General features: G+C 46.0%; 1 protein-coding gene across 9 annotated transcripts in view; it reads left to right on the forward strand.

Moving 5' to 3' along the window:
- Positions 1 to 7,984, forward strand: part of Kif13a (kinesin family member 13A) — a 179,182-nt gene extending 171,198 nt beyond the window's left edge. For all 9 annotated transcript variants that reach the window (XM_085831124.1, XM_085831120.1, XM_085831121.1 and 6 more), the window contains 2 exons: positions 4,165 to 4,956; positions 6,442 to 7,984. In XM_085831124.1, coding sequence (XP_085687250.1) covers positions 4,165 to 4,956; positions 6,442 to 6,462 — 813 coding nt within the window. In that variant the 3' untranslated portion in view covers positions 6,463 to 7,984. The remainder of the gene's footprint in view (positions 1 to 4,164; positions 4,957 to 6,441) is intronic.
- The last annotated feature ends 6,487 nt before the right edge of the window (positions 7,985 to 14,471 follow it).

The following is a 14,471-nucleotide window of genomic DNA, read 5'->3' on the forward strand; positions in this document are numbered from 1 at the left end:
CATATCGCGGTACAGGGTATTAGACCCAGGGCTTCTGCCAGGCGAGCTCACTGTCCCTGAGCCATATCATTTGTGCTTTATTTTTTTAATTGTTTTGAAACAAATTTTTGCTAAGTTTCCCAGGCTGTCTCACTGTGTAGCCCAGGCAGGCCCCAGACTTACAATTCTCTTGCCACAGCCTCCCAAGTAGCTGGGGTATCACACGGGCACCACTATGAGCAGCTTTGAGCTCATCTTTTCTAAAAACGTTTAGTTAGGACCCATCTTTTCTTTTAGTTAGGATCCATACCGGCAAGACAAGACAGATGGGCGGGGAGAGCTGAGAGCCCACATCCCAGACCCCAGGCATGAGGTAGAGAGAACTCGCTTCAGGTATCATGAGTCTTTGGAAACCTCAGAGTTGGCCCCTGGTGACACACCTACCTCCTCCACAAAGCCACACCCCCGGTCCTTCCCACACAGTCTCACCAACTGAGGATCAGGCATTCAGACGGATGAACCTGTGGGAACTGTTGACATTCAAACTCCAACACGGCTGTTTTCAAACTACAGAGTCATTCAAACTACAACCACTGGTTTTTAAAATACAAATGCATGACATTGATTTAGTTGTGTGTGCAAGCCTGTGTGTGGTGTGCACATGCCACAGCACGTGTGTGTGTGTGTGTGTGTGTGTGTGTGTGTGTGTGTGGAGATGAGAGGACAGCTTGCAGGGTTTAGTTCTCTCTTCACCTTGTGCACCCCAGGGATTGAACTTAGGTCCTCAGGCTTGGCAGCAAGCACCTTTACCTACTGAGCCATATCACTGGCCCTACTTTGAAAGAAAGAAAAACAGGAAGGAAGGAAGGAAGGAAGCAAGCAAGCAAGCAAGCAAGCAAGCAAGCAAGCTACCTAATTTTAAAAGCATCTAACAATTGGGATACAGGGGTAATAGCTGAGTCTGATGGCACACACCTTTAATCTGTTCCGTGGGGAAGTAGAGTCAGGCTGATCTCCATGAGTTCAAGACCAACCTGGTCTATGTAGCAATTTCAGGCCAGCCAGAGCTAGACAGTCAAACTTGTCTCAAAAGAAAACAAACAAAAAAGATACAAGGACAAAATGAGTATGCCCTTGTCAAAATTTTGTTTTGTTAATTTCAAAAACTTTTATCATGTGACATTTGATACTTATCTTTAAGACTGGTAATTTTTTCAAGTAATTTATACTCACTTTTTTTTGTTTGTTTTTTGTTTTTGTTTTTGTTTTTTGAGACAGGGTTTCTCTGTGTAGCCCTGGCTGTCCTGGAACTCACTCTGTAGACCAGGCTGGCCTCGAACTCAGAAATCTGCCTGCCTCTGCCTCCCAAGTGCTGGGATTAAAAGCGAGCGCCACCACGCCCGGCTTCTGCCCACTTTTCCTTTCTTTGGAAGGGTCATGTGTCACTGAGTGCATCTCCTACTAAATGCTTTAAGCCTTAAAAATTGATTTGCAAGTTGAAGCAGCAATAGAGAGTATTAATTTTTTTTTTGAACTGGAGTTTCATGTAGCCCAGGCTGGTCTCGAACTCACTATGCAGCCCAGGCTGATTTCAGCTTCACTGTCTAGCTGAGGATGACCTTTGACTTCTGATTTTCTAACCTCCAGACCTGAGTGCTTCGTAGGTATGTGCCACCAAGCCTGATTTATGCGATGCTAGCATTTATGCAATGCTAGAGATCTATGCTAGGCCCCCACTCTATCAACTGAGCTATCTCCCCAGCCCTATTAAACTATTTCTGAGGTATTTAAATCTCGTAAAATTATGAGCTACAAAAGAAAACATTACTATAATGTCCAACAGATGAAGTTTATATTTATTTATGAATAGCTGTCTGCCACATTTTTTTACTACCTCCCCTTTTTCTTGTCTAAATAATAGACCCACCACCTATGCATTCGTAATGAGGAAGACGGATGTTTGGGTTCTGGCTCGCTACAGTTACCTAGTTGTTAAGGTTGCAGTGACTTTTTGAGGAAGGGGAGGAAATAGAGCTATTTTTGAGGTTTCTAAGTTAGAGTTCAGGACTGCCCTTAGAACAAGGTCTCAAAGGCATACCTTGCTAAGGGAAAAACCGTGAAACCATTGTCCCTTATCACTCAGCATCAGTATTCCCAACCCTTAGGACAAAGACAGGCATTTAGAAAGAGCTTGTTGGTTAGTCCTTAAATAAAAAATCATGTCTTAGCCGGGCGTGGTGGCGCACGCCTTTAATCCCAACACTCGGGAGGCAGAGGCAGGCGGATTTCTGAGTTCGAGGCCAGCTTGGTCTACAAAGTGAGTTCCAGGACAGCCAGAGCTACACAGAGAAACCCTGTCTCGAAAAACCACAAAAAAAAAAAAAAAAAAAAATCATGTCTTAATTTTTGCATGATGAGCGTGGTGGCTCACACCTGTAATCTTGGCATTCAGGACGCTAAGGCAAGAGGATCGCCACAGTGCCAAAGCCAGGGGTGGGCTATATAGTGATTTCTAGGGCCGGAGAGATGGCTCAGTGGTTAAGAGCACTGACTGCTCTTGTAAAGGTCCTGAGTTCAATTCCCAGCAACCACATGATGGCTCACAACCATCCATAATGAGATCTGATGCCCTCTTCTGGTGTGTCTGAAGACAGCTACAGTGTACTTACATATAATAATAAATAAATCTTTAAAAAAAATAATAGTGATTTCTAGGTCAGTCTGGCAACAAAGTAAGACCTGGTTTCAAAAAACTAAGTGTTGTACATTTTTAAATAAAAGTGATATCTGTTGGGTTTGGGGGGTACGTAGGAGATTAGTTTTAAATTATTTAAAAAGTGTCAGTTATTTTTCTACCTCATATAATAAAGTACCAGGCTGGCACGGAGGCTCAACAGGTGAGGTGCAGGCTGTCAAGGCTGACAGTATGAGTTTGATTCCTGTGACTCAATGCAGAAGAGAAAACCAACTTCCTCCACTTGTCCTTTGACCTCCATACATGTGCAGAGACATGCCAAGTGCAAACACACACACTCTCTAAATACATACATGCATGCATAAATATATCCATAGATACATTAATTAGTTAATAAATAATGCCTTTTAAAGTATCGTTCACAATAGTTGTAAAATACCGGGCTGGAGAGACGGTTCAGCAGTTCAGAGCACTTGTGGCTCTTATGGAAGACCCACGCTCAGTTCCCATATGGCAGCTCACACCCACCCATGACCTCAGGGCAGTCAACGTCCTCTTCGGGCCTCCACAGGCAGCAAGCACTCACAAGGTATACAGATACACTTGCAGGCATACATACACTCATATAACGTGAAATCAATAGATTTAAACAAACAAATTTTAAATATTTATAAAAAGCACTTTTAAAACCAAACAAATGTATCACTCGCTGGCAGAGGCTGAGTTGACACTTTTGAGTTTACCCCAATCTTTGCCAAGTTCCCAACTACGTAACACTGGAGAACTCTCTTTATCTTCACTTTCTATCGTCCTTGGGTTCCAGCCAAACCTCTATCTGCTTCTCATAGACTAAGGGAAGCAGTCATTGATGAGCTGTTAGCATGTTGCAGTGGTACAGTATTTAGTGCAACGCTGAGTGCAGAGTTCTGGGCCTTTCACCAGCCTCATAAACAATTTCAGAAATCGTCCCAGATGACCTGAATCTCTGCACTCCACTCCGGTAGGTTAAAGATTGTCAGAGGAAAGCAAGAAGCCCACTCCACTGCCTCGGGCCATGCCTCCCTGGCTGAGGAGGCTGTGTGCCCTTCAGTCTAGTTCCTAGATGGCCTGCAGATGAGTGTTGAGTGAACCCGGAAGAAATAAACACAGCCCTACTAGGCAACAGTGTGTTCCTAATTACCAGTCTCTGAGAATAAGATAACTTATTGTCAGAGATGACGAGAGCTGACCAGACTTAAGAAAGAGAGGCTGGGTCTGGTGGTACATACCCATAATTCCCTGTTCTGAGAAGTGGAGGGAGGAGCGTCCGGCAGTCAAGGCCTGTCCCCCTAACAGATTCAAAGCCAGCCATGAACTACATAAACAGAAAGAAGGAAGGGGGCAAGGGAAGGAACATGGGCATAGGATGCCTTTCCTAGCAGAGTGAAATATGTCTCAATCAGACTGTGGCTCTAAGGAGCTAATGGCTGGCTCTGGCTTCCTTTCTGTAGGACTCAGAAGAGGAGGAAAATGAGCTGGAAGCTCTCAGCAGGAAGCTGATGCTTGCACAGCCTTATGTGCCCGTGGAGTTCGCTGACTTCAGTGTTTACAATGCCAGCTTGGAGAACAGGGAGTGGTCGCCTTCTAAGGCGGACCTGACAGACTCGAGAGCCTTGGAGAAAGCAGTGTCTCGTAGCCCTACCACCAGCAGCCTCACCAGTGGCTACTTCTCCCACAGTGCCTCCAATGCCACTCTGTCTGACATGGCAGTCCCCTCCAGCGACAGCTCAGACCAGCTTGCTGTCTCCACAAAGGAGCTCGAGTGCGCCGAGTCCCCAGGACCATCACTTGCACCTGATGTCAGACCAGCTTCGAATCAGGAGCTTACAGAAGTAGGAAGAGGCTCAGGGAAGGATGAGACAATCGCTGTGCCGCTGGAGGAAAACAGTGCCTTACCCAAGGGGACCCCGTCACCCCAGAGCATCCCTGAGGAAAATTCCAGAATGCCATGCAGGACTGCTTCATGTTCAGAACTGGATGTTGGCCCCAGCAAAGATGGCCACCAAGCCAGAGAATTCTGCCCAGGAGAGGTGACAATAGAACACACTACAAACATTTTGGAGGACCATTCCTTCACAGAGTTCATGGGTGTGTCTGACGGCAAAGACTTCGACGGTTTGGCAGATTGTTCTGTAGGGGAGCCCTCCAGGAGGAGGGATCTAGCAAATGAAACAGACCATAAAGGTATCCCAGAAGGACCTCCAGATGCTGACCGGCTGCATCCCAAGATAGAGAACGACCAGGTAATCACTCCCAGAGGCAGCCGTTTTCGGTCCCGCTTTCTCAGTGAGCACAGCTCGCCAGACACCAGCCCACCAGAAACTTCTCATCACAGTGAGATTTGCAGGAGAGCTTCCTCTGATGTCTGTAGTTAGCAAACCGGTCCGCTGCAGAGCAAGCTCAGCCGTGCTGCTTAGCTGCTGGGGGAGAACGGCTCTGCTGGGGGAGTCACGGCAGACGCATAGCTGTTGGCTTTTGTTGTTGCTGCTGCTTTCCTTGGAATATGGGTCCGTTGACAGAGGAGTCGGTGTGAGACTCAGGTGGATGAGGAGCGGTTGGTCCTCCCTGGTGTTTGATTTTTTGGCTAACTCAAAGCAGTCTGGTCTAGCATCTACCATATTTTATCAACTCGTGGTTCCTCTGCTTATTATAGGCTCCATTAGTTTTATATCACAAGGACCTGAGTTCAGGTCTACCATGCCCACGTAAAAGCCACACATAGTGGTTTGCCTCTGGCGCTCCAGTTCTTGTCAGGGAGGCGGAGGAGAGCAGAGAGACGCATTGGACTTAGGGCCTCTTGAATGCCAGGCAACCACTCTACCCATAAGCTACAACTCCCTCGGCCATATGTTGATTTTAAGAAGTTGCCTTGAAGGACTGGAGAGATGGCTCAGCAGTTAAGAGCACTGACTCTTTCAGAGGTCCTGAGTTCAAATCCCAGCAACAACATGGTAGCTCACAACTATCCATAATAAGATCTGATGGCCTCTTTTGGGGTGTCTGAAGGCAGCTATAGTGTACTTACATAAAATAAATAAATAATTTTTTTTAATTAAAAAAAAAAAAGAAGTTGTCTTGACACTACAAGTCTATCTGAGAGCTGGTGACATGGCTGAGGGTAAAAACTCCTGATCTCTAAACATGAGTGTTGGAGCTTGAATCCCCAGCACCCATAAAAAAGCTGGGTATGGCCACATGGGGCCTTAATCCCAGTGTTGACAGGGAGAGACTGGATGTCCCTGGAGTTTGCTGGCCAGCTGACCTGTCTGAACTGGTGAGCTTCAAGTTCACCTCTTAAGGCCTGGGGGTCAGTGTCCTCCTCTGGCTTCCTCATGCCCAGGCACAGGAAGAACACATGCATATATACATATATACTGCAAAGACTCATACACAATAATAGCTGTGTGAAGGGCTAAGAGTGGAGCTCCCCAGGTATAGTGTTTGCCTAGCATGCATGAGGTCTGAGGTTCAGTTCCAAGCACTTGAGGGAAACAAAGGAAATCAGAAGTCAATTTGGAAACGTCTTCTACGGTTTTCTTTTTAATCCTGGAAGGACTCAGAACAAGGGTTACTTCCCACAGAAGTCCCACCCACTCTCTGAGATTCCATAATGAATTCAGTCTGGTCTGACCCTTCAGAAAGGCCCCTGGAAGGTGGGCCCTATATGGGGGTGGAGGGGTGGGGACATGGGGACCAGGAGCTTGGACTCACTGATCTCTGTATTCCAGGAAGCCACAGCCACTCGGTAAGGGACAGCCATGCCTCTCCAGGTCACAGCTCGGCAGCTTCGTTCATCAATCCCACCCTGGGACAGTCTGTGCTCCATCTTCAGACAGCTGTGACCCAGCTCGATCTCAGACCAGCATAGGGGAGCCCTGCACTTCCCCTCCCCAGCGGGAGAAGCAGCACTTTGTCCCATGGCGAATCACAGCCCCCTGCTCTTTCCAGAAAGGAAGAGAATCTCGGCTTACCTACGTGGCAGTATTTTCGTTAGCACTTCGTACAAGCCCCCTCTGTGCAAAGACCTCCACAGACTCAAACTTTATTCTTGTACATTTTTAACAGTTCTTCCTGCAGACTCTGGAGTCAGTGCTCTGATCTCTTTTTATAAATAATATATATATTATGTATATGAATTGTGTATCTACGGTATGTCTGTCCGGAGACACATCTGCACACTGAAAGGCAGATAGATGATTTGTGGAAAATCCCAAGGTACTGGACTTTGTTACAAAGCGACCCAGATGACTGCTTTGATAGGAGCAGATGAGAAGCATATCTTATGTTCTGTGAGAATGAGGCTCTGAATCCCTCTTTATAGAAAAGGCTACAGGCACTGTTCTTTATAACCAAAGAACTTCCAGGAGGCTGAACGTCTTTGCTGTCCACTCTTGTTTTGTGTGAGTATATAATCTCACTCCAGTCTGGTGCCATACTTCCCTTGGCTACCAAGCCACGTGCTGCCCTTGGTCCCTGTCCCCTTTCCTAAGCACACTGAGAAATCGCACAGCTGTAACCTCCAGTCTTCCACATAGCCTGGTACCTACTGACTTGATATTGACCATTGACATGGTTGGGTGGCTGGGACTCCTACTCCACCCTAGCAGTTCCCACATCCTGTCCACCTATCCAAGCAGGTGGAGTGCACAGGGAAGTGTTACTACACGCAACGCAGCGATGTACCAAGAGCTGGGGTACAGCCTTGCTGGCAGCTTCTTTATCAGTCTGTTTCAGGTCGCTAGATTCTCTTGTGGTGTGGGTTTGCTGTTTTTGCCTGGCTCTGGAAAAATGCTGAAGAGAAGGACTAAGCTATCAAGTTCGTAGGTTTACACGTCACCTGTCTGAGGGGGATTAAACATCGGACTGCTCCGTTGTCATTTTTTTTCCCTTTTTGGTTTTCAAAGTATCCTGCAAGGAGAGACATTGTAGGATTGTGGTGTGGAAAATTTTACAAATATATTTTATGTCCTTACTCTGTAGATGCCTGTACAATGGACCTCTATGTACAGCTACACATGTGTTGTGAGGAAGTGAGAGAGCATGTGTGCAGTCTGCTGTACTTTTCTGTTTTTTAAGTTCTTAGCATTGGCGAGGGAGATATGGGAGATTCTATTGACAAGCTGCTGTTTTGTGTGTATAGTGAGCTGACCGGTAGTATTTTACTATCATCTGTTTAAAACAAAAACTGTAATTTATATTCCCTATCAACTTTATTGTATTTAATTGGTACAGATTTGTGTGTGTTTTAGAATACAAACTGTCTAATTCAGAGTCCAAAGTGTTGACCGTCTGTTCTTAATAATGCTACCATGGGGTGGGATCAGAACTCAGTGGCTAAACGGAAAGGAAAGGAAAGGAAAGGAAAGGAAAGGAAAGGAAAGGAAAGGAAAGGAAAGGAAAGGAAAGGAAAGGAAAGGAAAGGAAAGGAAAGGAAAGGAAAGTGAGAAAGCAAGCCAGCCAGCCTAGTATGGTGGTACATGCAGAGAGGTGGATCATAAGGCTCATGGGCCAGCAAGCTTAGTCTACTCAGTGAATCCCAGACCTGTGAGAGAGTCTGTCTCAAAAATCAAAGTGAGCAATGTCTGAGGAATGATATGACATTGTCCTGTAGGCTGCATACCCTCACATGACCATTAGGTTCAGGTCCAGTTCACTGTCTTTGTGTGCATATATACACCTATGCTGTGAAAAAGCCTGCTAACATTTATCAATTTATTAAGGGCTTCATGTCAGCCAGGCACTGCCCTGGGTACATTTGACTTTCACTTTGGATAATCTGATGGCACAGGTTGGTAATGGAGTCTCAGCAAAGCTGGGTTTCAGCCCACATATCTGGCTGGTCGATTCCCTCAGTCTTCTGCCAGGAAGTATGATCTGGAAGGGCTGTACTTGGCAGAGGGCAGATACAGGACACAGCAGTGTGTGGTGTGATAATGACAGGCTGCTGATGTAACAACAAGCCAGGGGCCTTCTGGGACAGCGAGGACATGAATTGTCTCCAAGCAAACCTTCGACCTGTGGACCTGTGCTGAAGATGCCCTTGCAGAGTCTGTAGGAAAACAGCTTTTTTGAAGTCTCCAGGAAATGGAGCCCAACAACAAGTGCTTTATGTGGGTTTTCAGGAGCAAATAGACCAAGGGAATGGGAAACTCACTTAAATGTGTATAGTTAAACAGTGATAACTCAACGGTCTACGCGATTGGGAGATAGCTCACTCAGGAAGTGCTTGCTGTCAAAGCGCGAAGACCCAAGTTCAGATTCCCAGTATCCCTGTAAAATGCCGAGCATAGCAGCATTGACTTATGGGGAAAATAATTGTTTATAAAAATATCTTTAGGGCTGGAGGGATGGCTCAGTGGTTAAGAGCCCCGACTGCTCTTCCAGGGGTCCTGAGTTCAATTCCCAGCGGTGGCTCACAACCATCTGTAAAAAAATCTGATGCCCTCCCTCTTCTGATGTGTCTGAAGACAACTACATTGTACTCATATACATAAAATAAATACATATATCTTTAAAATATATATATATATCTTTAAAATTCATTAAGGGCAGACACTATCTTATAAATTATACCACCCCAAGTCATATAGAGAACCTCTTGGGTACCATATGGAAGTACAACCTGTCAATAAAAATCTGACAGCCTGTTAGCTAAGGCAGAAAATAGGAGGTGGAAGTTCCAATAGGAAGAGAGGAACTCTGGGATAGAGTCAGGCTCAGGAAAAGATCTACCCCTAACTTTGAGGAGACAGACCAATGTCTGAGGAGATTCATGAAACTTAGCAGAGGTAACCAGCCATGTCGCACTCATAGAATAGAAGAAATGGGTTAAGTTGCGAACTAATCAGGGAATGAGCCAAAACTTGTACCATAGGCATTTCAGAAGTTGTTGTTTCAGGAGCTGTGGTGCAGGTGGAAAAAGCCTGCCAATACACCAAACAATAATGAATTTTAAAAGGCACTGTTGAAGCCTCAGAACACTAAGGAGACAACTAATCACGTATTTATGTGATTAAACTGTATTTAAAACGTAAAGCTTTGTGCTAGAGAGATGGCTCAGCGGTTAAGAGCACTGACTGCTCTTCCGAAGGTCCTGAGTTCAAATCCCAGCAACCAGCCGGGCATGGTGGCACACGCCTTTAAACCCAGCACTCAGGAGGCAGAGGCAGGTGGATCTCTGAGTTCGAGGCCAGCCTGGTCTACAGAGTGAGTTCCAGGATAGCCAGGGCTACACAGAGAAACCCTGTCTCGAAAAAACAAAACAAAGCAAAAAACCAACAATAGAGGAAAATACCTAATTAAAAAAAAAAAAACCAACAATAACAACAATAAAACAAATCCCAACAACCACAGGGTGGCTCACAACCATCCATAACAAGATCTGACGCTCTCTTCTGGAGTATCTGAAGACAGCTACAGTGTACTTACATATAATAAATAAATAAATAAATAAATCTTTTTAAAAAAGTGGGGGGAGGATATGGGGGACTTCTGGGATAGCATTGGAAATGTAAACGAAGAAAATACCTAATTAAAATTTTAAAAAAGTAAAGCTTTCTGGCTGTATAATGAAAGGGTCTTGAAAGGAGATGTGATTGAGCAAGAATTCTTACTGCCTTTTGGACTCAACAAGAGTCTGATTCTGGCACACAGTTGGATAAGGAACATTTTTACTGTTTCAGCCCAAGCTTCCTATAGTATCAGTGACACGCATCTTTCTGTAACGTACAGCTCATCTCCCAGACTAAGTAAGATCCAAGAAGAAGCTAAAGCATCCATAGTGTCACATGTGCATAATCCTGGAGCTTGGGAAGCAGGGGCAGGGGATCACAGCAACTTCAGAGTCACCCAGGACTGCGGAGTAAGACCACATCTCCAGACCAAACCAAACCAAACCCTACTAAATCTGCAATATACGCAGTTCGTGTCAGGTGTTTGCCTAGCCAAAAGAAAGCCAGCCAGTCCCAACAGCAAGAGCACCTTCAGCAGAGGTCCAAAGCTTACCCTCCTCTCTTGCCTGTGGGGAGACAAATCCAGAAGGTGTCAGGAAAGAGCAGGGGGCACATCTGCCCTTCCGTAGAGCTGGGGCCTGAGTGAAAGCAAAAGCCCAAAGACTAAATTGAACCTGCTTGTCCTTGTCTCTAATCCTCTCAGGGAAGGGAAAGGGGAGTAGAGGTTTGAGATCCAATTGTTTCCGGGGTAAGACGTGTACAGGTGTGATCTAACTTCTTTACACACATGCACGTGCGCACAGCCTCAGATCTGAGACTACCACTGTGCGTTCTTGGTAAAACAATTCTTTCCCACCTAGAGGTTCAGTGGCTGCTTGTATCCTTGCAGACTGTCCTCATGTAGGAGACTGTAGGTTCCAGACTCCAGGCTGTGCCTCAGTCATTATAACCGGAACCCGCAAGCAATAGTTGCCATCTTGGAGGGAATCTCATGCTGGGAACAGAACTCTGGGATACTAATTAATAGAAAAATTGTATTGTATATAGAATATTGTATTGATGGAAAAAAAAAAAACAAAAACCAGCTCTCATCTTTAAGGGATAGTGTATTCTGGAGCCATTTGAGTGACTGTGGCCCGAGAGCACAGATGTAGGTTACCCCAAGTCCCATGTTCCAGCCTGAAAGTCCTTTTGTGAAGTTTTACAGAACAGAGAAAGCTATAAATCAAGGTAAGTTTAAAATACTTTAGTGAGTGTATCAAAGAGTCAGGTACAGCAAGATGGGGGAGCTTTTCTGTCCATGCAAGATGCTCTCTGATGACATTCTTAGCTTCTGGGAGGGTAGACGCCAGTGGTCTGTTAATAGATTTCTAAGAAGTTATCTGTTAGTCACAGGATGTTGGTTCAGACTCAGAGGTGGACAAAGACTGCCTGTTCCAGAGGGCTATCACTAGCCTGAGATAAGGCAACTAGCCTTTGGCCTAGCCATAGGAATGTTGGTAACTGCAACATTCCTAAAATTCTGATCAGTCATCCAGTCTCTGTAGACATGGTTTCTTTAGGAAATCTCACCCGTACTTGTAAGAAGTAAAGGTTAAAAAGGTGAGTTTGGAAAGAGTTTCTGAGAAACGATATAAGCACCTTGGCGATTTAAAACTTGGTTTGGCATTGGACAGAGCTCATGGAGTCTTGTGGAAGAGTCGGGGGGCAGGGGGGAAGGACTGAGGACCTGAAGGGGGCAGGGACTCCACAGGAAGAACAACAGAGTCAACTACCCTGGACCCTTGGGGGCTCCCAGAGACTGAACCACCAACCAAAGAGCATACATGGGCTGGACCTACACCCCCCACACACACACACATATGTAGCAGATGCACAGCTTGGTTTTCATGTAGGTCCCCCAACAACTGGAACAGGGTCTGTCCCTCACTCTGTTGCTTGCCTATAGATCCTGTTTCTCCTAATGGGGCTGCTTCATGTGGCCTCAGTGGGAAAGGATGTACCTAGTCCTGCAATGAAATGAGTGCCAGAGAGGGCTTCCCCCTTCTCAGAGGAGGAGAGGAGGGGGATGGAGAAAGGAACTGGGGGTATGGGCTGGGAGGAAAGGGGTGGGCTGTGATCAGGATGTTAAGTGAATTTTTAAGAAGTTGGGTTTGGTTTATCATATTAACCAACTGACCTTACAGTACCCCTAATGCCTTGCATTATTTAGATTTTTGTTTGTTTTATTTTTGATACAGAGTTTCCCTATGTAGTCCTGGTTGTCCTGGAACTCAACGATCTGATCCTCCTACCTCTGTCTCACCTGGGATTAAAGATTTGAACACCCGGAAATGGTGTTCATGACAGTTGAAGCAGTTATTTGGAGCGCCGTCTCCTGAACTCCTGCCCAAATCAAGTCGTGGAGATACTGGTTTCATTTTCATATTTATATGTGTTTGTGTCTGCATGTATGCCACAGTCTATGTGTGGAAGTCTGAGAACAGCTTGTGGGAGGTCACTTTTCTCCCTCTACCCTGGGTGTCCTAGGTTCAAACTCAGGTCCTCAGTCTTGGTGACAAATGCCTTTACACACCAAGCCTGCTTACTTGCCTGAGATTTTCCTGAAAATGAGCCAGGCACGATGGCTTGTGCTCGTAATGCTCACACTGAGATACTGAGGTAGAAAGAGCGCTGTGAGTTGTCAGCCTGGGATACACATGAGCCTCGGGGGAGCTGGGACTACAGAATGAAACCTTGTTTTAAGTGACAAAAGAAGAGCCAGCTATGGTGGCACACACCTTTCGTCTCAGCACTCAGGCACAGGCAGGCTGATCTCTGAGTTTGGGGCCAGCTTGGTCTACTGAGCACATTTCAGGACAGCTAGGGTAGGCTACATAGAGAAACCCTTTCTCAAAGACAGGAAGGGGGTGTGGGGAGGGGGATTGCATCACTGATGTCCTAGTCCAGTAGGAAGTTTGAGGATTGATAGATCGAATTTCCTGGGGTCTTTTTATTTGTTTGTTTGCTTGCTTGCTTGCTTGCTTTTTTTGTGGGTTTCTCTGTGTATCCCTGGCTGTCTCAGAACATGCCCCATAGACCAAGCTGGCCTCAAATGCAGATGCTTCTGCCTCTCCTCTGCCTCTCTGCCTCTCCTCTGCCTCTCTGCCTCTCTGCCTCTCTGCCTCTCTGCCTCTCTGCCTCTCTGCCTCTCTGCCTCTCTGCCTCTCCTCTGCCTCTCCTCTGCCTCTCCTCTGCCTCTCTGCCTCTCTGCCTCTGCCTCAAGTGCTTGGATTAAAGGTGTGTGCCACCATTGCCTGCCCTGTTTCCTGGATTTATAATCATTGTTTTAAGTGAACAAATAAAGCTACAGGCCTATGTGATTGGTTAAACTAATCCCGGCTCATTGAATCTGCATGATCTATGCAGCCTGTGGTTAACTGCAAATAAGACAAGCCTGCTTAGTTAACACCAGAGTTAGAATATTGAGCTACAGGTGCCAAGCTGAGAGAAACTGCCCAGTAATGGAGGATGTGAAAGCTAACTTCCCTACCACTTGGTCTCTTCCCTACCACTTGATAGGATATGCCAATTTACCCACATTTTCTGCTAGTCCATGTGTGTGCTGTGTTATATACATTTGTAACCAATGTAGAATATTAGTGAATTATCCTTAGGCTATTGGCTCGATGTAACAATTAACATCATCTTACACTACTTATTTTGTGTTTGAAACAAGGTTTCATGTACCTAGGCTGCCTCCAAACTCACTGTGAAGCCACGGATGGTCTTGATCTTCTCTGATCCTCCTGCCTCCACCCACCAAGTGCTGGACTTATGGGCCTGCCCCCACCACCTCCTGTGTCTCAGGTGCTGGAGCTCAAACCCAGGGCATCATACGTATTGCAAAACCTCACTTCTCAACCCAGCCTCATCTTACACAGTTTTTATAGATCTAGAATTCGGAGGTCTGTAAGTCTGAGAAGTTCTGAGTCCAGTACCTCCCGAGGTTACGATCGACATCAGTTTTCTGGAGGAATGTGTAGAAGGAGGAGGATCTACTTTTAGAATGGTCCACCCACACGGCTGGCAAGCTGTGTTTCCTCATCATGCAGACCTCTGCCTAGTGCTTAGGTGTCCTCACACCACAGAGGTGACTTCAGCACAATGACTGAGGAGCTTAAGAGAGCACACAGAAGTCTAGGGTGCCTTTTGTGACCTTATGTTAGAGGCACATGTGGTGGTTTGTATATGCCCAGGGAGTGGCACTATTAGGAGGCCCTGTAGAAGTAGGTGTGGCCTTGTTGGAGTGGGCGTGTCACTGTAGG

Source organism: Mus caroli, unplaced genomic scaffold, assembly GCF_978045245.1.
Source record: "Mus caroli unplaced genomic scaffold, Mus_caroli_1 scaffold_15, whole genome shotgun sequence".
Classification (NCBI taxonomy): domain Eukaryota; kingdom Metazoa; phylum Chordata; class Mammalia; order Rodentia; family Muridae; genus Mus; species Mus caroli.